The 25,999-nt window shown below is 36.9% G+C and overlaps 1 protein-coding gene across 2 annotated transcripts in view; it reads left to right on the plus strand.

Moving 5' to 3' along the window:
• The window catches only part of COL14A1 (collagen type XIV alpha 1 chain), a 249,603-nt gene that overhangs the window by 19,802 nt on the left and 203,802 nt on the right, over positions 1–25,999 (plus strand). For both annotated transcript variants that reach the window (XM_055349252.2, XM_004047478.5), the window contains exons 2-5: positions 2,794–2,918; positions 13,114–13,230; positions 17,401–17,544; positions 23,125–23,211. In XM_055349252.2, the coding sequence (XP_055205227.2) occupies positions 2,831–2,918; positions 13,114–13,230; positions 17,401–17,544; positions 23,125–23,211 (436 nt within the window). In that variant the 5' untranslated portion in view covers positions 2,794–2,830. The remainder of the gene's footprint in view (positions 1–2,793; positions 2,919–13,113; positions 13,231–17,400; positions 17,545–23,124; positions 23,212–25,999) is intronic.

A 25,999-nucleotide genomic window follows, 5' to 3' on the forward strand; every position in this document is an offset into this window, starting at 1 on the left:
AGTTAAAATTAACATATAAAGAGTTATTGTAGATCAATAAGAAAATGGGTAAAAGTCATGAACAGTTATTTTGTTTAAAAAAATTTAAATAGCCAACAAACACCAAATGTCACATTTTACTGGTTATGAAAAATCTGATTAAGATGCTAATCCCATTTTACCTGTAAAATCAGAATATATTGAAAACAACCTCTGTGATGGTGGAAGTGTTGTGACCTGGTGCTCATATGAGATGCAGGTGGAAGTGGAAATCAGTGTTATTTTCTGTAGAGCATTGTGTACCTATATTAGAAAAACCTTAAAAACATGCATCTTGGGCTGTGTGAGGTGGCTCAGGCCTGTAATCCCAGCACTTTGGGAGGCCAAGGCGGGTGGATCACCTGAGGTCAGGAGTTTGAGACTAGCATGGGCAACATGATGAAATCCCGTCTCTACTAAAAATACAAAAATTAGCCGGGCGTAGTGTTATGTCCCTGTAATCCCAGCTACTTGGGAGGCTGAGGCAGGAGAATCGCTTGAACCCAGGAGTCAAAGGTTGCAGTGAGCAGATCGCACTGTTGCACTCCAGCCCTGGGGACAAGAGTGAGACTCTGTCTCAAAACAAACAAACAAACAAACAATGCATCTTGTTTTGCCTACCAGTTCCACAATTGGGAATTTAGCCAAAGTAAATAAATCATATATTAAAAGAGATGTGAATTAGGATGTTCATTGTGGTGTTATATGTATAAATGAAATTTGGAAGCAATCTGTATTTCCAAATAAAGGTAGGTAAATAAGTTGTGATACCGCTATATATATATATATAGTAAAAGGGCATTTACCGTCATCAGAATACACTTGAACAAGAAAATAATAACAAAAGATGTATTGTTTTTGTTGTACTTTGTTGTAGTCTGAATTTTTCACTGTTAAAACTCTTTGTTTTTGTAAGCAGAACAAGGTATTTTTAAAGTGGAAAGAAAGTGATGTGAAGGCTGATCTTGTAGAAATGTTTTCCTAAGATGCTTCTACCATGTCTGATCATGTCTATGTGGTTAAAATCCTGGCTCCTGAACTCGCTAGCTTTGTGACTTGGGCAACTTCTCTGTGCCTTATTGTCCATCTGTAACTACGTATTAGAATTGTACCTACTTCAAAGAGTTGCTGTGAGGATTAAAGGAATTTATATGTGTACTTGGAGTAGTCTTTACATACAGCAAGGGCTCAATACATTTTATGGTTAATAAAGTAAGATGACTTTTTGGTGTGAACCATGGGAAAACTTCTACTCAGCTTTCGGTATCAGAAAAAGCTATGCATCTCCTGAAAAATATGTTTTAGTTAATCTAAAAATATAGTAAGCTTTAAAGCTTATTATGCCTCCTTCTTGCTTAGCTGCTAATTCATAAATTTTTAAGCCAAATTCACCAACTATACCTTACTATAGTAAGGTATACCTTAACTATCCTTTACCAACTATACAGGACCAGATACATTTTCTCTGTGCTCATTTAACTCATTACTTTATTGTTTTATCACCAAAATTTCCCCTTATACTAGGATTGCTGGATCAAATATATGACACTCAGTTAAATTTTAATTCCAGATAAACAATGACTTTTTAAAAAAATAGTGTTTTTCAACTATTACATAGAACATACTAACATTAAAAAATCATTTGCTATTTATCTCAAATTAAAATTTAACTATAGTCCTGTATTTTACATGTGAAATTTGGCACCATTATCTGATCCATTATGTTTATTTATTATTTAGTTGCTTCAGATCCTTTGTGGGATAATAATGGGAAATGAATAAACGAATATATAAATGAAAAAATGAATTAAAAAATATGCCCTGGGTAGAAGAAAACTTTGGAGATATTTCCTTAATCTCTGAGGGAAGGATTTCAGAATTTCTCCTCTGTAATGACCTAGTAATAGAATTGTAATCTACAATTTGTAGAATGGTCTTTTAAATTAATACAGAACATTCATTGTTTTTTCCCCTCCAATTCTGCCTCTCTCCCTTTCTCCCTTCTTCTTTCCTTTCCCTTTCTTTCCCTTCTTTTTCTAAAAGTTTTTTAATGTTAAAATTTTTATTATTAATTATTATAGATACGTAATAATTATACCCTTTCTTTTTTTCTTCTTCATTTTCTTGTCTTCCATTTATCGTCCTTTCTTTCTTTTGCTTGTAGCTCTTCTTTCATTGATATCCCAATGAAAATGAACAATTTGGAAGAGTTTTAGGTTCACTTATATTAGGAAAAAGAAGAACTATGAGAAAAAGATGAAATGATTAGGGGTTATTCAACCCAGTGAGGGGAAGTCTGAGTACAAAGTGATTTTTCAAATTCTCTTGGATCACCAGTAGAAAGGTCCTATATATTTGTTCTTTGTAGGCAATATAAGACAACAGTAGGAGTTTATGTGAACTTTATGTGACAAATATGGGAAGAACACATTACTGGCAAGGACATTGGGATTGATGATAATGCTAATTTCAGGTAAAATTATGAAATTTATCCACTTGGGAAATTCACTATGCAATTTATGTCCATAGGGAAGAGTCACAAAGTACATTCTGAAGTTCTCTTCCAAATATTTCAAATCATTCTGTCCATTTACAGCATCTTCTAAAAAGTCTTTTCCTCATCAGTTTGTATTTTAAGTGAAATGCATGATGCTCTAGGGAATTAATTACTTCCTGACAATACTAATCCATGTTGGCTTATTCGCCTGTCCTAAATGATTACATATACTTTATTTTCAGCCTTCTCAAAAATGTTCCTGTTCTCTCTGTTTCTAGGTGGCTGCTACACCCCATGTAAAAAGCAGAAAATAAAATGAAGATTTTCCAGCGCAAGATGCGGTACTGGTTGCTTCCACCTTTTTTGGCAATTGTTTATTTCTGCACCATCGTCCAAGGTCAAGGTAATTGAAAACTTTGAGAATCAGTAGGGTCTGGGACTCTAGCTTTCTTGTTTCTGATTATCGTTTTATTTTATTTATCCTAACAATATGTCGGCTTTTACTGAGTTTTACCAACTGTTTGCACTGTAGAAATATACACATCTTTGATGAGGATTACAACCTCACCAGTGACTGAGCATAGTGATTTTGTGGCAATTGGTTAAATAGGTCATTCTTTTTTTTTTTTTTTTTTTGAGTCAGAGTCTTGCTCTGTAGCCCAGGTATGATCTTGGCTCACTGCAACCTCTGCCTGTCAGGTTCAAGCAATTTTCCTGCCTCAGCCTCCCAAGTAGCTGGGACTACAGGCATGAGCCACCATGCCCGGATAATTTTTGTATTTTTAGTAGAAACAGGGTTTCACCATATTGGCCAGGCTGCTCTCGAACTCCTGATCTCGTGATCTGCGCACCTCGGCCTTCTGAAGTGCTGGGATTACAGGTGTGAGCCACCATGCCTGGCCTATTCTTAAAGTGCTTCTGAAAAGCCTGTGCAAGTTTAATCAGTGAAAGTCAAATTTTTATGTTACGATATCAGTTATATTAATAATGCTCTAATAATTAAATTGCTTTATGAATAAAGCCCTATTTTTACAGCTGTATTAATAAAGAACTGTAATGTGAGTGTGTGTGTATCCTAATCACGTCTTGTCTCTTACATAATGTACAGGATATTTCTATCATTTCATACCTGGTCCTTGATTTTGCCCCTTTTCTTAAAAACTGAGCACATAGTCTGAACGTTATAAGGGCCTGACAGAGCCTGCCAATATGCCATTTCAAGCATTCCTAATGATTTCTAGCTTTGTTTTAATTAAACTTAATTTGTGAAATCTACTCTTTGCATTCCTGGGATGGGAACTTTTATTTTTGATTTCCATTCATTTTTATAAAGTAAGTCTGGGGCTGAAAAACTACCTGTGGGCCAAATCTGGCCCACTGCCTAGTTCTATAAATAAAGTTTTAGTGGAGCACGTCATGCACATTTGTTTACATATTGTCTGTGGCTACTTTCATGCTACAGTGATAGAATTAAACAGTCATGACAGAAACTATGTGTCCCGCAAAGCCAAAAATATTTATCTGAAAAGAATGTGCTAACTTCTGAATATGCACAACTGTGCACAGTGATATTATTAGACAAACATGGGAGTCTACAGAGACTGAAGTGTTGGTGATGAAATGTTATTTATCAGCTGAGCAAGGAATTGTAAGTGTGATAAAGTGATTTTAGGAATGCTAATGTCTAATGTTTGGCATTGAGGGTTGTAGAAAAGATCAATGCATGAACCACCACACACTGTTTCCTTTAAGGGAGGCATACCTGTTTGGAAAGAAATGGAACTTGACTTTTTGCGTCCACAAACTGCTATTATACACCTGGGGTTAAGGAACTGTATTTCCAACTACTTCATTGAACACACAGCAGGCAGTTGGGTAGACACATTCTGCTTATGTTATTTATGTTGATGAAAGAATGCTTTTAGCTGTGGCAATTAGGAAATTCTAGATCACTTATCTTCTAAACTCCAGGATACAAGACACAGATTCTTAGAAACAAAGGGCGGGCAAGTTGCTAAGCCCTCCAGAGTTGCTATCTCAGTCTAGCATAATTCAGAAGTGGTCATTTGTGGAATAACTGATCATATATAGCTCTTACGGGATACTTTCAAGGATGCTGTCTACCGGATGAATATTGTTAGCCAAATTCTGTTTTTTTGTTTTTTTTTTTGAGACGGAGTTTTGCTCTTGTTTCCCAGGCTGGAGTGCAATGGCAAATGGCACAGTCTCGGCTCACTGCAACCTCTGCCTCCTGCGTTGAAGCAGTTCTCCTGCCCCAGCCTCCCAAGTAGCTGGGATTACAGGCATGCGCCACCAAGCCCAGCTAATTTTGTGTTTTTAGTAGAGAGGGGGTTTCACCATGTTGGTCAGGCTGGTCTCGAACTCCTGACCTCAAGTGATCCATCCTCCTTGGCCTCCCAAAGTGCTGGGATTACAGGTGTGAACCATCGTGCCCAGCCACCAAATTCTGTTTTAAGTGAACACTTATGGGGCATATTCTATGTGTCAAGTTCAAGATACAAAGCTAAATAAGACCTATTTATTTATTTTTTGCCTTCAACCAGGTTACTGTACTAGGGAGACAGGGCTGTAAGCAAATAAATTGCAATATAAGTTATGTTGGGGGTGAAGTGTGGCAAAGACAAAGATAGAAAGATAGATTGAAGCCAGATTATGGAAGATTTTAAACAACTCTGTTTTTGAGAAAAACACTCTAATAGCAATATCGATGATTCTCATATTTGCAACTCGTGGGGGTTTGAGGGATAGGAACAAACAAGGCATGAGAGATCATTAAAATATACTAAATTGTCCATGAAGTAGGTGTTGAAGGCTGGAAGTAGGCAATGTGATTAGAGAGAATGCATCTAAGAATCATTTAAGGGGTATAAGAGAGAAAAGTTGTCTGCTGATTATAAGTGGAGACAGACAAAAGACAGGGAAATATTGAAGATAAATCAAGTTTCTTGATGGAGACCTGAGCAGATGGGGTCTTTCATCTTGACCCCTGTGTCATTACTGCTTCTATATCTTTGCATTGTAATTGTTTATTTACCTCAGCTCATAAAAGCCAATAGTTCTCTCTTTAGTGTCTTTATCTCTAGTACAGAGCAATGTTTCAGTCATAGTAGACATTTGTTGAAGAGTTTAAACAAGTAGAAGACAATGAGTTCAGTTTTAGACAAATATATGGAGCTTAAGGTGTCTGTGGGACATTCAGGTGGAGATGGCTGGTAGGCAGTTGGTGGTCTGGAGTTTAGGGAAAAAAGATCAGCGCAGGAGATTATATTCGAATTGTATTTTATTTAGGAATTCACTTATAAGGATTTTTGAAGCCTTAGAACTAGAATTAGGAAGGGATATCAAAGTGGAAAGAGGTGAGAATGAAGTCTGCCAAACATCAATAGAGTTCAATAAGAGTTTAATAGAAGAAAAATGACTGATTGAAAGAGTAAAAAAAAAAATTCTAACCTCAATTATAAGGAGAGTCAGGGGAATGTAGTGGATGATAAGTGAAGGCTGGAGAAATTTTCAAGAAGGAAGATGGTGGCTGCACACTGGGGGAAACCTCAATAAGAAAAGCTTTAGAGGTCTTTGGTTTTGCTGATTAGGAAAATATGTGAGACCTTTGAGAAACCTCATCTTATTTCTACCATTACGCCTCTTATTTACATGACTGATTTTGAGCAAGGAATAAAAAATATGAATTGCTTTATTGGATTGATTTTCTGCTTTTAAAGCAAATTTAGTAGTGAGTTCCTGTGGGGTGGCCAAATTTGACATTAATTTGCAAAGCCAAATAGACATTTTCAGAGAAAAAAAAATAGTCCGGTGGCTCACGTCTATAATCCCAGCACTTTGGGAGGCTAAGGCAGGCAGATCATGAGGTCAGGAGTTTGAGATCAGTCTGGCCAATATGGTGAAACCCCGTCTCTACTAAAAATACAAAAAATTAGCCTGGCATGATGGTGCACGCCTGTAGTCCCAGCTGCTCAGGAGGCTGAGGCACGAGAATTGCCTGAACCCGGGAGGTGGAGGTTGCAGTGAGCTGAGATGGTGCCACTGCACTCCAGCCTGGGCAACAGAGCACGACTCTGTCTCAAAAAAAAAAAGCAAAATCAATGTGGTAGGCAGAATAATATACCTGCAAATATATTCACATATAATCTTCAGAACTTGTGAATATGTTATATGGCAAGGGGGAATTAAGATGTCAGATTGAATTGTTTGTTAATCAGTTGACCTTAAAATAGGGAGGTTAGCCTGGATTATCTGGGTGGGCCCAATGTAACTGCAAAAAGTTTTAAATATGGAAGAGGGAGATAGGGCAGCCACTGTCAGCGGCCAGGTGAGAAAAACTTGGCTGGGTACTGCTGGCTTTGAAGATGGAAAGAGACCACAAGTCAAGGAATGTGGGAAGCCTCTAGAAGTTAGAAAAGGTAAGACAATGATTGAGTGATTCTCCCCTACAGAAAGAAATTCAGCCCTTCCGACACCATCCTTTTAGCCCGGTGAGATTGATTTCAAACTTCTGACCCCTAGAACTGTAAGATAGTACATGTCTGTTGTTTTAAGCCACTAAGATTTTGAAATTTATTATAGTAACAATAATCAACAAATATAGCTAGTATTAAAAGACATACAGTATGGCTCACGTCTGTAATCGCAGCACTTTGGGAGGCCGAGGCGGGCGGATCACGAGGTCAGGAGATCGAGACCATCCTGGCTAACACGGTGAAACCGCGTCTCTACTAAAAATACAAAAAAAAATTAGCCGGGCGTGGTGGCGGGCGCCGATAGTCTGTAGTCCTAGCTACTAGGGAGGCTGAGGCAGGAGAATGGCGTGAACCTGGGAGGCGGAGCTTGCAGTGAGCCGAGATCGCACCACTGCACTCCAGCCTGGGCGACACAGCGAGATTCCATCTCAAAAAAAAAAAAAAAAAAAAAAAAAAAAAGACATACAGGAAATTAATTCTTGCTCCTTAATTGCTAATCCACAGAATGTGCTTTACCATTTAGTCTCTCCATGGAATATTTTATGAAAAATGTTCCCTCTCCAGGACCTGTGAACCTACATTGGCTCAAATAACTGTTTAAACCTGGATTATTCCAGCATCTTCTTTTCAAGACAAGTTGTTAAATGAACTAGAATACAGAAAAAGTAGTGTGATGGCTGTAGGAGAAAAATGCGTGCAGCAATAACAGAGTGATGGGATCCACACTTTCTTGGAAGTTTCACAGTAAATATGTACCTGGTTCTAGCGATGTTTGTTTTGGATGGTTACAGGAAGGAGCCACTGAAGGTAAAATAACTGTCATTTAAAAACCTCAACGCATAGAAAATTGGAGACTTCGCATAGGGGCTAGCTTTAACTTTATAAAGACATCTGTGTTCACCTGTTGACACTTATTTCTTGCTGTTAGTAGCCAAACACATTTGAAAAGTTGAGAATATTTTCCTTACAGCTGTTTTCAGCATCTTTATAATGGATCATGAAATTACAACATATGAGGTTCTAAACCACATTAAAAAAAAAACCCTGTAGCATATCCTACAGTAAAAGTCTCTCAAAATTTAATTGCTCCGATTTATAAAACATTTAGGCAGTACATTTAACTGAAAAAAATGACTAACATAAAAAGCTAAAGTTTTTGTATTTTATTTTATTTGTTGAGCCAGAGTCTTGCTATGTCGCCCAGGCTGGAGTGCAGTGGTGCGATCATGGCCTCCACGTCCTGGGCTCAAGTGATCCTCCTATCTCAGCCTCCTGAGTAGCTGGGACCACAGGCCCATGCAACCACACTCAACTGATTTTTGTATATACGTTTTAGAGATGGTGTTTTGCCATGTTGCCCAGGCTGGTCTCAAACTCCTGGGCTCAATGAATCTGCCTGCCTTGGCCTCCCAAAGTGCTGGGATTACAGACATGAGCCACTGTACCCCGCCAATAATCAAAAAAGAATTTTTTTGTTTTTAGATTACTTGGAAAAATAGCCAAATACTTTTCTGCTGTTTAAAAGTCTTTTAAAAATAAATATAATTGGTTGCCCTATCAACTTAGCATCCTAAAATATGTTTTAAAGAGGTAAAAACTCTCAGTGTGATTCATGCTGCATTATCTTTATCAGCCAGAAATTTTTGGTTGTGAATAAAATAAATTTTCTCTGGTCAACTAAGCAAAAATGTATTCACCAGTAGGTAATGCAGTAGCTCATATAATCAAAGTAAAAGTAAATAATCAAGCTTTGAAAAGGATAGGAATCTGGGAAATCCTCTGGGATACAGTCTGTAGAAACTAGTGACCATTTTCCTTAGGGCATGTCATTGGAACGACTGGAGTTATTTTCCATCCTTGCATCACTGGAGTCAAGTTTCAGATTCTTGGGAGAGTCTGCTTGACCTGGTTTGAGTGATTTTCCCAGCCTTTAGCCAGGGGAGGATGGTTGGCCCTATGCAGTGGGGGAGGCAGTGTTGTTCCTTGGAAGAAAACCAGGATGCTGTCATATAAGGAAGAGGAGATGCGATTATGGGTAGGGAAGAACACAAGATGTCCATTTCAGTGTCCCTGTGTAAAAACTAGCGTTTTAATAAACAAATGTGAATATTTTATTAAAATAAGTATCTTTACGTAGATTGTCACTTGACAAAACCGTAAGCGTTCAAATTCAGATGAGAAGAAAGGAAGGAAAGAAGGAGGGAAGAAAGGGACAGCCAAAAGTCAACTCTTTAATGAATAGATTATGAAACAGAATTTCGTAAATGCTTGATAATAGTGAGGCTTCAATGACATGACATAAACATTTCTCTCCTGCCTATGAGCCTCTGTGGGAATGATTGCAGTGGTATTCTTTGAGCTTAAAGAAAATCTTCCTTCACAAACAAAGCACAACACAGCACAGCAGAAGAAAAATGCCCCTACACTTTCAGTAACAAGCCTTACCTTGCAATGGAGTGGAAGATAATGGGTAGCCGCTCCTCAGTCTTCCCCCTCAGTCTCCCTTTGGGATGATGTTTATATATTCACAGATCTTATATCAGGCCTAATCTCATGTGCAATCTCATCTTTTACACTTCACCATGCAAAGGATGAGTCTGTTGGTTTCCTCTGGGCTCTTGGTGTGTGCTGGAAATCAAACTTTACACTTGATGTTCGTCTTTTTTAAAAGACTAGGATTTGAACTGACATAAATTAATTTTTCAGTCAAGTTCATGCAAGCGTTTATAATTATTAATGGAAGTTAAGTATATGTTAAAAAAAGTACTTCCTCTGTGCTTGCAAACAGAAAAATCATGGGTCTGGTATAAAATGTACACAAAGTTTTGTTCCATGAGATAAGAGCGATTATTTCTCCATGGCACTTAAAGCGTTTCTGTCAATCCTGCTGCCCTTGCTTTGGCTCCAGTCCCAGTGCCTTCTGAAAGGGGGAAAAAGCTGACTTTGAAATCCACAGCTGTGACCTCAGGCCTCTTTGTTTTTTAACTAGCATTTCTTCTTTTCAATATTTTCTACCCTAAAGGCAAAAACCTAAAGAAAATGTGTATGTTATGTTTAACCAAGATCTCCTTTTAATGATGGTGAGGGTATTTATGCTTCTATAGGCAATAGATGTGGGCTGTTGATAAAAGGTAATAATGATATTGTTTTTGGCTAGCAGTTATAATAGGAATGTAGACAGTTGAATCATTTGTAAATTAATGAAAGAGTTGAGTATTGACGGATTTGGTCGTTGCATTTGCTTCAACAATTTTACACTTTGTTTTCTTGAGCAATTGAATGGAAGCCGATGCCACTCTTGGTTCTAGAACATCATCCAGATTACCTGAACATGCTCCACGTTGCCCTCATTTTCTACTGGAGATTTGGAAGCCAAATCTTAGTCTATTGACTAAGAGATGTTGAGGGCTATAAACTCAGATGACATTTAAAGAATAGTAGCATGGATAGAAAATTTAGTAATTTTTAACCTAGGAATCCTGAATGTTGTTTGCTGTTTTGAGATGTCAACACACCTGGAGTGCTAATGGAATCATTGACTCTCTTGGAATTTCCTAGATTGAAGCCTCCATCCTATTTGTACTTTTCCACTTGATGGTTCCCCAGACAGCTTTCTTTCAGCAGCTCATTCATGCAAAAACTTGGGCAATGACATTTACTAGTCCACTGACTTGATTTTACTCAGAAACTTGCATATATTTTTAATATTTAAAAATTCTTACTTTTAATTTTCTTCCATAAATAATAAGAACCTATCTATTAATAAATTTTCTTCTCAAGTTGATGACTAAGCAAAATAGTAACAGTTTTCTGTTCATCCAAATGTTAGGTTCAGCACCTTCCTCTTCCATTTGAAAACAGTTATTCTTATGATAAATTTATGCTTTCTCATTAGCCAGAGAAATGTAAACTCTTTCTTCCATTCATGTCACATTGAGAACAGGAAGCTAATGTTTTTATTCAGCATGGCTAGCATTCTCTACTTAGAGATAGTAAAGGACAAATAGAAAGAAAATCTATTCTTAAGATTGTGTCTTTCAGTGCTTACTGATTTCAGATGCTTTCATCTGATTTCATACTGATTTCAGTTTGTGGAGTAGTAAATTCTTCATTCATCTAGCTCAATGAAGGGTGACTTTTTTTTTTTTTTTTTTTTTTGAGATGGAGTCTCTCTCTGTCTCGTCCAGGCTGGAGTGCAGTAGCCTGATCTCAGCTCCCGGCAGTCTCTGCCTCCTGGATTCAATTAATTCTCCTGTCTCAGCCTCCTGAGTAGCTGGGACTACAGGCGTGTGCCACCACACCTGGCTAATTCTGTATTTTTAGTAGAGATGGGGTTTCACCATGTTGGTCAGGCTGGTCTCAAACTCCTGATCTCAGGTGATCCACCCATCTTGGCCTCCCAAAGTGCTGGGATTACAGGCATGAGCCACCCTGCCTGGCCGAGGGTGACTTCTTAATATGAATCATCTTTCAAAGAAACAGTGCATTTCATCTGGGGTCAGAGATTGTCCTTCATCCGTATGTGAACTTGGGCAAGTGCCTTAGTTGCACCTTGGTTCCTTTATCTATAAAATTGGAATAGCAATGTATGTTTTGAAGATTAAGTGAGCCTTTAAGCTGAATCATTACATGAAGTAGGGGAAAGGGAACAAATATTTATTGACTCCCTATTATAATGCATTATATTCATGATATCCATTATCCTATTTAAAGTTGTCATCTCTCCTTTGCAAAAAGTATTGCCATCACCTTTTCTAAAAATAAAGAAACTCAGGTTTTGGAAAAAACAATAACACGCTCAAGGTTATTAGCTAAGTGGTAGAACCAAGAATGAAACTAACAGCCAAACCCCATGTTATACCCCGTGCCTATGTAGGAGAATGTTTGTTTCTTTTCTCTACACTCCGTTTTTTAAAATGAGAAAGAGAGACTGGGCTTAAAAGTGGATAAAAAAGGCTAACTTTTCCATGAAGTATTAACTTTTCTTTTCTAACAAACTAATTTAGAGAGTATGTAATAAAAACGTTCTTAGCTTTTTTGAAATACTGGAACATTTGTGTAGCGTTCCAGAAATGTGTTTTGAAGTTTGAATGACCTACACAAAAAGTAATACAGATCTACTCATTTTTGTAAACTGTCAGAAAAGATAAAACATTCTGGGCTGATTCATGACCATGTGCTTTGTATCTTTCTGACAGGTATAAATCAGCTATCCTTGAAAACTGGATCCAAGTTTATAAAACATAATTATCTTTTACTTGGTCTTGAATGCCTTTACAATCATTTTCTCAAATGTTTTTAAATGAATATCTTATTACCATAATATATCCGTAATAGCCCTCTCAAATTATCATATAATCAAAAATATTGAATTACCAAAGTGAAAAACCTAAGGACAAACAACAGGTCTCAGTAGAGTAGATTATAGAAGCTCACATGTTTCAAGGAGAAAAATTTATCCTTGTAACATAATGAAAGCATTTTACAAAATTGGCTTCAATTATTAAACTAGGCTAGAGTATTACATTCTAACACTTGGTCTTAGCTCTTTGTCATAAGGTCACTACTGTTTGACAAATGGATATCCCTTGGGTAAGAAACAAATGCCTTTAGTTTTGTGTTATCTTGCAAACTGATCAGTTCATTAGTGAGGTTGTAAAAAATAATATATATTATAGCCAGGCGTGGTGGCTTATGCCTGTAATCCCAGCACTTTGGGAGGCTGAGGCGGGTGGATCATGAGATCAGGAGTTCAAGACCAGCCTGGCCAAGATGGTGAAACCCCGTCTCTACTAAAAATTCAAGAAAATTAGCCGGGTGTGGTGGCACGTGCCAGTAATCCCAGCTACTCAGGAGGCTGAGGCAGAGAATTGTTTGAACCCAAGAGGCAGAGGTTGTAGTGAGCTGAGATCGTGCCACTGCACTCCAGCCTGGGCAACAGAGCGAGACTCCATCTCAAAAAGCATATGTATATATATTATATATTTTGAGGCTGATGAAGTCTTTTGTGTGTATTTTTATTATACTACTTTGATTTTCTGATTTAACAAATAGAAGCTTAAATGTTACAATGTTTACATCATTTTTGTTCTTCCTTTTCAGTGGCTCCACCCACAAGGTTAAGATATAATGTAATATCTCATGACAGTATACAGATTTCATGGAAGGCTCCAAGAGGGAAATTTGGTGGTTACAAACTTCTTGTGACTCCAACTTCAGGTAAAAACAATTGACTTTGTTTTGTAGAGCATTAGCAACTTTTCATGCATAGGCAACTAAAAACATATAGTGCCAAGCATTGTGTTAGGATTTTTTGAAAGCTTTTGGTTTGTTTAATCTTCAGTGTTTAAAATCTTACCCTCTAATCAAGGTAATAATGTTCCCCAAAGAGTAAAGAATGACTCTTGGCTCCAGTTCTTTTTAGACCAAATTATCAGACAATCAACAAGTTTTATTTTCTCTGTTTAGTTATAAGATGAATACTTTGAATTCATTGGAACTTAAATATACAATGCACCTGAGTGTCCAATAGTTTTGATAGTTGAATAAACTATTATTAATTAACTCAATAGAATAATATTCAGCATTATACATTAAAATTAGAAAGGCTAAGTGGACATTGTGAAAATAAGTGATAAGGCAGGAAAAACATAAGTTGAACACATTTTTTGATCACGAATAGTTATTTAAGGATGCTTTAAATTAAGCATCTTTATTTTAAAGATGATACTTAAATGATGCTTAAAGATACTTTATTATTTAAAGAAGCTTTAAATTAAGTGTCTTTAAATAATGAAGTATCTTTCAACATCATTTGGTTGAATTTTTCTTTCTCATATTTTATGTTTTTATTATGTGAATATAATAAGCTAAAATAATACAGACCATATAGGGAAATTGCCTCTGCTACATGGTTGTTATGAAGATGAAGATGGGATCAACAACTGGATTGCTTGAATTCAAAACTTGATTCTGTCACTTATAAGTAGTGTGATTCAGGCAAGTTAATGACTCAGTGCCTCAAGTTTATTCTATACAATGAGCAAACAATATTTGTACCCACCCCATGGAGTTTTCTATGAATTTGCAACTCAAGGTTGATCTGGGATCAGCAGCATTGGCATTACCTGAGAGCTTCTTAGAAATGCAGAATACTGGGCTCTACCCTTGACCTCTTCAACCAGCGTCTGAATTTTAAAAAGATCCCCAGGTGATTCCTATGCACATTAAATTTGAGAAGTACTGGTTGTGAAGACTAAAATAAATATAAAGCCCTTAGAACAGTGGTGCCATATAGTAAGTGCTCAGTAAATGTTACCTATGATTGTCATAAAGATGCTCTCAGGTCCCATTAGTTCTCCAAGGATCCATTTTCACACAGTACATAGTAAGTACTTAATAATACATATTTGTATAATATATATTTATGTAAACATAATAATTATTTTTTCTTTTTATTGGTGATAAAGAGGGTTATATGGAGCTACAAGCCTTTCAGTGGTAGACCTTTTCCCAAAAGATACAGTGAAGGAGACAGATGCTGTATTGTTCATTAATGTGGACGTCTTACTCAACAGTTGACGTAAACATTCAAACAAGACAAGCAGATGAAACACCTGGTTTCTTGCTTGGTCATCAAAAGGCCATATCTTTTATTTATTTTTTAATTTTTTAAATTTTTTGAGACTGAGTTTCGCTCTTTGTTGCCCAGGCTGGAGTGCAGAGGTGCGATCTCGGCTCACTGCAACCTCTCTGCCTTTTAGGTTCAAGTGGTTCTCTGCTCTCAGCCCCCCGAGTAGCTGGGATTACAGGCGCCTGCCACCATGCCTGGCTAATGTTTATATGTTTAGTAGATGTGGGATTTCACCATGTTGGCCAGACTGATCTTGAACTCCTGACCTCAAGTGATCCACCTGCCTCAGCCTCCCAAAGTGCTGGGATTACAGGTGTGAGCCATCACGCCCGGCCTGACATATCTTTCATTAAGAAATATTATCCATAGACTCATTAGAATGACTTCTGGTTGAGTAATACCAGATGTCCACTTTTCCCATGGTGGCATACAGAAGTGACTTGCTTATGGAAAACAATATTCTCAAACTTTGTTCAGAGTTTTCATTTTGGAGTATGACTCAGTTATGAAATGTCTTTGATTTTTAAAAATATAGCTTATTTTTTTTTAAATAAGCTATCATGGGAAATTTAAATTTAAAAGATTCTTGAACATTTATGATTCTAAAGGTCAAAATACAAGTTACTATTTTTTGTTACCTCTGAGAATCCCTCATGTCTGATCTGGAAAGGTAATTTTTTTTCCTTCAAGTGATTGGTAGCTTAACTTTTTCTGATTAATTGCTGATAATACCAAACTATTAAGTACCCCCAACAAGTGTTACTGAGGAATCACAGAATTGTAGAAGTGACTTGGGTAGCCTCTGAAACAAACCTTCATCTGAATCCTTCAATCCTCTCTTGAAGAGTGTACCCAAGAAGTAGATGTCTAGTTCTTGCTTAGACATCTCCCATGACAAAATAAAAATTGGGAATGAAAGCAAATTATTTCTTCATAAATGCTAGGTTTATTTTCCACAGTGTTCTTACCGTAGCAACCCAAGACAATCAGTCTTGACAATCTGGTATCTATTTGATTAAACATAGTAAATAAAGAGTAATAAATACATTTAGCTGCAAAATGTTTATAGCTGTTTCAACACTATGAGATATGGTCCAACTATTGTTTCTGCCAGCCTTTCTGAAAGCATGTTCCATGGCATTCTGTAGGATGCTAATAGCTATTATATAGCTAAATAGTTTAATGGTCAAATAAATTTGGGAAATGCTGGTTTAAACAGAGTGTAAAGCTTTTTTTGTTTGTTTGTTTCAGGAATCTCAAAGCCTTTAATAAAATAATACACTCCATAACTCTCAAAGAGGGACTCTAATATACAGGGTTTGTTTTTTGAGAAACTTTTTTTTAGTGAAACACACATTGTGATGAGGTGCACTTTGTAGTAGATGAGTTTTAAATGACAGAAGTTCCTGAAACCAGATTTAACATCTTGAACATAAACACACATAAGGAAATGGGTTTTGGCAAGAGAAAGACTCCATTTTGCCCTCCAGTAGCAGGCAGCCCAGATAATAGCAGCATCAAATTTCAGATTTAAAAATATTAATTTTATTGGCATATGATTAAATTATAATCTGTATTATGTTTGAGTAATTCAGCAAATTTCAGTCTTCTCTTGCTGGTACTGCTAGAGAGACAGAAGTTTTAAATTAATTTTCCTTTTCTCAGACACATAATTGCAGGCAAAAATTAGAGAAGAAAAGTAAAATTTGGAATTCTGCATAAAAGTTGAGTATTTATCATCAGCACTTTCAAGAAAGCCTTAGATGTCAGTCTAATCTGATGGAGAGGTAATGGGATTTTGAAATCTTTTCATGAACCAAGCCAACTTTTAAGTAGCCAGTCAATGAGTGATTCCTTCAGCATCCTCAGCCATTTGTGGTCAGATTTAAGATAATTAAATTGCTCATGTTTCAAGGATGCTTTGACTCACTTTAGAGAGGCTGTAGAAAAAAATTCCAGTGTAAATAATTACCTTCGGCCTGCCCATATCTCCCCTTCACATTTTTTTTTTTGAGGCGGAGTCTCGGTCTGTCACCCAGGCTGGAGTGCAGTGGCGCAATATCGGCTCAACTGCAACCTCTGCCTCCTGGGTTCAAACGATTGTCCTGCCACAGCCTCCTGAGTAGCTGGGACTACAGACAAACACCACCACGGCTGGTTAATTTTTTGTGTTTTTAGTAGAGACGGGGTTTCACCACATTGGCCAGGCTGGTTTCAAACCCCTGACCTGAGGTGATCTGCCTGCCTCGGCCTCCTAAAGTGCAAGGATTACAGGCGTGAGCCTCCTCACCTGGCCTCCCCCTTCACTTTTAAGTGGAATTCTTTCCTTGAAGAGTATATCTGATGTTGAGGGCTTGCTGTCCTGTAATCTTGTACTATGGCTTTTCCTGCTATATAAAAGCAGTAGTGTGTTATGATGAAATATTTTTGTGAATTTGGTTTTCTCTAATTTCGACAATGTTAGTTATCTAAGGTAAAAAGGGTACAGCTAAAAAGGAAGATGGAAACTATTTTATAATTAGGTGCAATACACATATATACCATTGTATGTATTTTTAAATGTCTTCACCTCTTGATGTATGTAAAAAAATCATGATGTACACTCTAAATATATACACTTTAAAATATATACAATAAAACACATTTCAAAAAATGCCTTTACTGTTTAACACCATAATTGCTAACTAATAAAGTTTCTTAATGTACACAGTGAACCTTATTTCTTAGAACTGATTTATTTTTCTCTTTTATTATAGGTGGAAAAACTAACCAGCTGAATCTGCAGAACACTGCAACTAAAGCAATTATTCAAGGCCTTATGCCAGACCAGAATTACACAGTTCAAATTATTGCATACAATAAAGATAAAGAAAGCAAGCCAGCTCAAGGCCAATTCAGAAGTATGTATTTACAGTTCTCAAAGCACCTCCGCAGGACTCTGTCCCAGCCTTGGATTTGAGTCTGTGATATATATTCTACAACTTAAAATTCTAGATTTTTCAGATTTATAGAGATCCTAGAAGACCTTCAGTCTTACCTTCAACGAATTCCTCTGATCTCTAATACTTTCCTACCCTTCCCTTTCCTCCATTTTGCTGTATTCTTACTTATCCTTTATGCTTTAGTTTCCAATGAACTTCTTAACATTGGCTCCTGAACCTTACCCAGACATCTCTCCTGTGTGATTTCTTAGCATCTAGAGCTTCCCTTCTGGTACTATAACACCATATTGTAATTGCTTATTTACTTCTCTGTGACCCCTAGAAGCCTGCAAGTTTTGCAAAGACTGTAACTCAATGATTTTTATTTCTCATTGTATCACAGTTGCATATTACAGGCCTGGCATACAGTGGGCGCTCCATGAATATGAATGTCTGAATGGATAATGCCTGCATCTCCTCTGTAGGATCCCCAGAAAGTGCCAGTCCAGGCTCTACTAAAACAGCCTATGCAACAGGGAATTTAATTCTTTCCAATTGTTAATCAGTTGACACAGGGACTGTTCTATGCCAGTCTCCATGATAAGCTGATTTGTCAACAAATACAATGTGATAAGTATTGGAGAGAGTACATATAGGACTCTGTGAAGAGAGGTACTCTCTCTGCCCGAGTAATGGGCTGTGGAGAGGATAGGCGTGGGAAAGCTTCATGTTTGAGCCAGTTCTCAAATAGTAAATTGGGCATTTGGAGAAAGGATAGGGTGTGCAGAGGACATTCTAAGAGGGAGTGAAAGCTCTGCGATGGTCCAATCAATGTCCACACAGTTCGTTAGGAAGCATTTCCTTAGATTGAGTTTAAAAATGGTCCACACAGGCTGGGTGCGTTGACTCATGCCTGTAATCCCAGCACTTTGGGAGGCCGAGGCGGGCGGATCACCTGAGGTCAGGAGTTCGAGACCAGCCTGACCAACATGGAGAAACCCTGTCTCTACTAAAAATACAAAATTAGCTGGGTGTGGTGGCGCACACCTGTAATCCCAGCTACTTGGGAGGCTGAGGCAGGAGAATCGCTTGAACCCAGAAGGTGGAGGTTGCAGTGAGCCGAGATTGTGCCATCGCCCTCCAGCCTGGGCAACAAGAGCAAAACTCCATCTGAAAAACAAAAAATAAAATAAAAAATAAAGATCCACACAGGCCCTGATTCTTCTGTCTCTCAGGAGACATTCATTCATTCTTTTTTTTTTTCTGTTGAACAAATGTACGCCACATGCCTACTAAGTGCCAGACTGTTTTCTAGGCACTTGGGCACATGACAAATCCCTGCCCCTACGAATCTTATATTCTAGTGACCAGAGACTACAGCAACATCCTCTTCCTGAAAGCGGTGTTTCAAATGTGAAGGATAAAAATTTTGTATTGTGAATGCAAACAGAAGAGACCTAGCCTAGTTAACTTTCTGTTACTTCATTGCTAAAACAGACTCTTTTAAAAAACCCAATTTATTGTTAAGGACAATTTAAAGCATAATAAAAAATCGTCAGAATAGTATAATGAACCCCTAAGTAGCCATCATCTGGCTTCAGCAATTAGCTGCCCAGGGCCAGTCTTATATCTTCTATCCTTCAAACCCTTTTCCTTATTATTTTTTGAGGAAATCACAGACATCATTTCAAGTAGATTTTTTTCTAAATTTTAAACAATAGCTTTTAAAATCCTACCATAAGATGAATCCATAAATCTGTGAGGTGGTGGGTATGGAACTTTTTGTGCAGCAATGTTCTATCTAGATTTTTTACACCCCTTCCCTCCCTTTTTTCTCTTCCTCTTGTTGGTAATATTTTGTGAGACTTATAGGCTGGTGCAAAAGTAATTGCAGTTTTTGCAATTACTTTAAATTGGAAAAATCGCAATTACTTTTGCACCAACCCAATATTTTGTGAATATTTTAAAAATTTAAAAGAAAACACAACTTGGTTAAGTTACCTCTTGAAACTTCTGAACAAAGACATTTGGCCAATTCACCTGTCAGCAGGACATACACATGTTGTAAATGTTACATTCTTTTGAGATTCACTTTGTCTGGGAGCTTTGGAAAAGGTTTTTATGTTAATTTTGGTTTAAATCAGCCTTCTGTCTCATTTTACTGACACTGCACTTTAGTTTCTGGCCTCCAACATTCCTGCATGAGTTGCTGAAACAACTTCACTTACAGTTTGTGAGAAGCAGTAAAAGGGATAAGGAGAAAAGATTCATCTTTCTCTAGTCTGAGGTTTTGCAATTGATTATTTCAAACATTCCACTGGTTGAACAGGGGAAGAAACACAGAGAGTCATATAAATCTTCCCAGGCTACTTCTTCAAAACACATAAAAGGAAATTCATTTGTTTCCATCTTGCTTAACTCTGCTAAGATAGCTGTAGAGAAACAATATAACTTTTAGCCAGATAAATAATATGCAAGTGTGTATGTTTTTAGCTGTGTTATTTTTATTGGCAGGATAGAGGGATTTGTTCTGCCCAAATAGCAGTTTGTAAGAATAAAATGAAAATTGCTTGGATAGCTTTCTTTTCCCTTTTGCATTTCATTTATATTCTTGCTCTCTGTGAGACGGAGCTAAAGCCTAGTCTCCTCTTCCTAGAAAACTTTCGTGGTTGGATCCAGGAAAGTGGTGATCAAGATAAAGCCTTGTGGCTATAGGTTTGCATTTAGTGCAGGGATTTGCATTCTTTATGAGTTCATATTTTGATACACAGTAAAACATAAGAAATGATGTTTGAATTTTTAAGACAGAAAGGAATATCTGATCTAATAGGTATTATGATTCCCAATTTGCCACAAGCAGTTCAACCACTTCCAGCCTCAGTTTCTTCACCTGCAAATGAGGGTGATGATATGCCTATTACTGTGCGGATGAGCTTACTTCACCATGTAGTACAGCATGGTAGCTATTGTTGTCGTAAGAAATACCATTTTGCTTGTAACAATCTATTTTCCAACTGATTTTGCCCCTACATGAGGAAGACATATATATCTTGTATGTGACATAGTGGATCAGCTTCCATAATGTCTGTTATTTTTTCTTGTTTACTTATAGACTGCTTTTATAGCTCTGTGTTTTAATTTAGGACCTTTAAATATGGAGGGCACCTCTTCAATGATTAGGAGAGACACAAGATGGAAATAAAGGTTTTATTACTTACAGGTCCTGGGAGTTACATGGTATGCCTGGAGGCCACACCCATGGAGGTCAGGGAGCACATGAAGTGGGGGCACCCATAAGCCAAGGTCTTTACTGGGGTCCAGGGCATTATCCCTGGGTTTCTCTGAGGAGAGTTTTAATTGGGGGATTTGAAGTAAGCAGGCATGAGTTCCAGGAGGTCACACTGTGACTGAGAGGTGGTCATTGTGGCATATCTGCATAGTCCATGCAGAGAATGAGGGTCAGTGGGGCCAGTCAGGTGGGCTGTGTGCAGCTCTCCCATAGAGAAGTAGAAGGTAGAAATAGATCTAGGAGAGAATAATAAATAATAAGAGTAACTCCTGAGTAGAGACTGGCAGAAACTCCACTGGAAAGGTGACATTTGAACTAGACTTTGAAAGATGGGCAGGGAGCAGTTGTTTAAGGCAGATATCTGGATTAACCACATTTAGGAACTAGTGCTTTAGGGTATGTTGTAGGACTGGAAACTGTGTCAAGGGTGACTGAGCCTGTTTCTAGTATGAGTAAGTCCAACTTATATTTAAAATGGATGCTGAGGCAACATAAAATTTATAAGAATTCACCACATTCTATGTTGGAAAATTTTTTCTCTTTTAAATGTGTCTTGTCAATCTTTGCCTGCAAATTCCTGCCTTTCTTTGGAAGTCTGACTTAAAACGGAAGTTTCTCCAAGTCTCTACCTCTGAATTTATTACTAGTCTTTCCTAGAGCTATTTCTACCTCCAGCATCACTCAGCACGATCTTTCTCATATTAAAGTGGCAGACATATTTTGTTTTAGAAAATGCAAGTAATTTGGGGTGACAGCCCATGTGTGGGTGGGGTTGAAGATACAGATTTGGAAATTATCTATGAAAAGGTGAGAATTTAAATTGTGGGATGGTAAAATTACAGGGGGCTGTAGAGAGACACAAGGCAACCTTAGTATATGATTGTGTTTCATGAATAGTAATAGAGAAAGAGCCCAAAGAATGCGAATGAAAAGGAGTGGTCAAAAGGAGAAAACCAGGATAAAGCCATTCTAACAACTGAGAAAGAAAAGAATTTAAGTGTGTGTGTGTGTGTGTGTGTGTGTGTGTGGTGGTGGTGGTGATGGTGGTGGCGGGGGTGCTCCAAAGTGCCAATGCTTATGAAGAAGTCGGTGAATGAGGTTTTAAAAAATTGTTATAAAAATTTATACGTATCAGGATCAAGGTATCTTACATTTTTATTTTTAAAATCTTTTAAAATTTTGTTTTATATCCTGGAATTTAATCTCTGGGTAGCAGAAAGCCAAGGAAGGTTTCTAAGAAAAGGAATAATAGAATTGGAGTGACATGACCTTGGCAAATGACAAATCTCAAACCATTTCAGCAAAGGGATGGAAGACAGTGGAAAGAAAGGGGAGGAGGATGTGATAAAGACAGGATGAATGGAACAATATCCTGGAGAAGGCATCAAGGGTGGTTCAGAGGAAATCATTGCTTCCCCTATGTAGCTTACCCTTTAATACATTTGCTGATTTCCATGAAATGAATGTAGCAATTAATTGAAATACCTTGGCTCACTTCTGCATTTTCACAGGGTGTTTTATTTGTGCAGAGACCACTGACATTTGGCAGGCTCTTGACTGCTTCAAACAGCCTGAGGTGCTATTTGGCAGAAAAGCAGCTGTGCAGTTTTAAGGAGAGAATGCAGTGGAAAGTTAAGCTAATGGTGTAGGTTGATATGAATTTATTAAAAGGCCAAGGGGCATTTTTTGGTCCTTGAACATTTTCTAATTAAAGCCATAAAAAACTACCATGTATTAATAGAGACCTTTTTTTAAGTTTGAAAAGGAATTATTATAAGGCTCTTCACCTTCTTTTTTTTGCTGTTGGAGCAATTCCAAATGAGGCTATTCATGGTTAAGATCTTTCTAGAATGGGGACCAAGCTCATAGGCTAAGTCCAGAGACTTGAAGATATGGCTTTAACCCCATGCCAGCACTTAACTGGTTTTATGAGATAGGTGTTAGCTTTCTGGTTCTTCATTCCCTCATGTATAAGCTAGGGATAATTATGCTGATTTTACAGCAGTTATGAAGGATTAAATATATGTGACACATCTGCCCATAGTGCATACTCAGCCAAAGTAATTCCTTAAGTGTTTCTGTGTCTTCTCATGACAAAGTTGAGAAAAAACAAAACAAAACAGCAGTTCTAATATTTGGGGATGAGTTTGTACCACGGAGCTCATTTCTATAGATACTTTTAGGGCTTTCAAGGGTTTTAGTAAAACTCACAGAATATTTTCTTTTAGATTTTAATATAACATGGTGCTGTATCTCTACTTTTCTTCCAGTTAAAGATTTAGAAAAAAGAAAGGATCCAAAGCCCAGAGTCAAAGTTGTGGACAGAGGAAATGGGAGTAGACCATCTTCACCAGAAGGTCAGAGACGATTTTAATTAACTCATGTTGGGAGTTGGGTTGTTTTAATTACACAGGCAATACTCACATATGGGGTTCCTGGTCCCATCTAAGAAGTGCAGGTCTAATACGAAGATCGCCTGTGGCCTCTCTGTACTCTTCTTTCCTTTCCCACACAAGATGACCCCCAACCACTTGGCATGTGACCTTTCAGGCACCTTTCTCAGAATGGTGCATATATGTACAGCCTATCATACCTGTGTTCTGTGCATACCTTTTCACTTGGAAACCTTTACATGCCAATTCATGTAGGAGGCAGGATCACCCAGTGTAAATTGCATGGGCTCTCCCACTTGCCTGCCTAAATTCAAAGCCTGCCTTTACCACTTTGAGTGATCTTATACTAGTTATCCAAATGTCTATGTCTCTATTTCCTTATCTGCAAAATGTGGAGAATGGGGTTCAGATCATAGAGTTCTTTGGGATAAAATGCGTTGATATGTGTAAAATACTTAGAACATTGCCTGCCATTGAATAATGTTAGGTATTACTGTTAGTCTACCTCATTCTTTTTAATAGCCAGATAGTGTTCTATGGGATAGACTATTATAATTTATTGATTAGTCCCCCCAACCCCGTTTTTTTTGAGGCAGGATCTCACTCTGTCACCCAGGCTAGAATTTAGTGTCACGATCTCGGCTCACTGCAACCTCCGCCTCCTGGGTTCAAACGATTCTCCTGCTTCAGCCTCCTGAGTAGCTGGGATTACAGGTGCATGCCACCATGCCCAGCTGATTTTTGTATTTTTAGTAGAGACAGGGTTTTGCCATGGTGTCCAGGCTGGTCTCGAACTCCTGACCTCAGGTGATCCACCTTCCTCTACCTCCCAAAGTGCTGGGATTACAGACGTGAGCCACTGCACCCTGCCGATTATTCCCCTTTTGATGGGCATTTAATGTTGTCTAATTTTCACTGTCACAAACACGCTGTAACAACGTATTTCTAACTGTGGAACTGCAAGGTTAAAGGATAAGCAAATTTTAGATTGCCAAATTGATAGATGGCAGGCTCTATCAATATCGACTTAAATTTTTTTCAGTAATTTGTACTTCTGTTAACGATATGTAACAGGAATTATTTCATATGTTCTTTTCAACATTTGAAATCCTTAATATTGAAAAAATTCTCCAATTATATATCATTTGTTTAATTTACATCTTTTTGATTACTAGTGAGGTTGAACATTTTTTCATATCTTTAGTAGTCATTTGTAATTTTTCCTGTTTATTTTTGTTTTGTGTTGTCTTTATTTCTTTAATGAACATATAAAAACTTTCTAAATATTTTGAGTATGAAACCCTTTTCTACATATTGTTGTATTTTTGCATATATTTTCTCCTGGTGTATAATTTGCCTTGCAACTTTATTCATCTTTTTGATAATTTTTAATACAACTAAAAAAATTCTTGAAAAATGTTTTACTCTGAATTTTGATGCATTTCTTGGTTTTCTAATATTTTAATATGAAACATTTTCATATTTTTCTTCTAATGATGTACAGGTTTATATTTATATTTATTACAACTTATTAAATATGTTAGATATAAAATGTGTAAAAATAATGTCATAGACATGTTTGTCCAGATTAAGAAAATAAACCTATTACCATACAGTTAAAACTCATTGCTTATTCCGATAAATTCCCTTTCCTGTCTTGTAGGAGGCTGCCACTAAGCTGAAGTCAGTTTTTATCATTCCAATATGTCTTTATCATTTTACTTCATATATATTTGCCAGCTTAAAACATATTTAATTATACAAAGTTCAAATTTTATATATCTTTGCTTATGTCTCCTTCTGTACATGTGGTAGAATTTTTCTAGAGCATATACCTTGGAATCAAGTTATTTAGTTGCTGCATATGTATATTTTTATAGCTCCTCTTGATATCTTTTTGTGTTTTTATATCTAATACTTACTTCATTGTATTTTCTTTTTTCTAACATCCAGAGTTGAGTGTTTATCCCTTAATTTTTAATTTTTCTTTTCTATTATATGCATTTTAAAATATCCAAGTACTGCTTGAGCTGTCTCACATAGATTTTGATATGTAGTATTGTTATGCTGTAGTTCATACTATTTTCTACATTTCACTAGGTTTTCTTCCTTGATCCATGAGTTACTTAGAAATATGCTATTAATTTCTAAACATCTGGAGATTTTAGAAGAAGATATTTATTTATTATTGATGTCTAATTATTGCATTGTGGGTAGAGAATGGGGTCTGTAGGAATATTCTTTGAAATTTGTTGAGGTATTTTATTACTTAAATGCGGTCAGTTTTTAAAACCATTCCATGTGTCTTTGAGAAAAATGTGCATTTTAATTTCCCTCGATGGTATTAGTCCATTTCTATTTGTAACTCTGGCAATTTTGTTTTAAATACCTAAAGGCTAGATACATAAAAATAAGAATTATTGTATTTTTCTAGTCAATTTTTCTTTTTCATATTTTGTAATGATTCTTTTTATTCTTAGTAATTCAATATTCACCTCAAGGACTATTTTGTCTAATATTAATATAGCTATACCACCTTTATTTTATTTAGTACTCACATAATGCATTTATTCTCTATTCTTTAACTTTCACTCTCTTTGTGTCTCAAGTTCAAGGTGAGTAATTTGTAAAGAAGATTTATTTGCATTAAAAAAATTCTCTTACAGTCATTGTGTTTTACTTGATAGCTTTAGTTTACTTAAATGTGTTGATGTTACTGATAATTTTGGACTTACTATTTATTTTGTGCTAT

This window comes from Gorilla gorilla, chromosome 7 (genome assembly GCF_029281585.2).
Source record: "Gorilla gorilla gorilla isolate KB3781 chromosome 7, NHGRI_mGorGor1-v2.1_pri, whole genome shotgun sequence".
NCBI classification, from domain to species: Eukaryota; Metazoa; Chordata; class Mammalia; order Primates; family Hominidae; genus Gorilla; species Gorilla gorilla.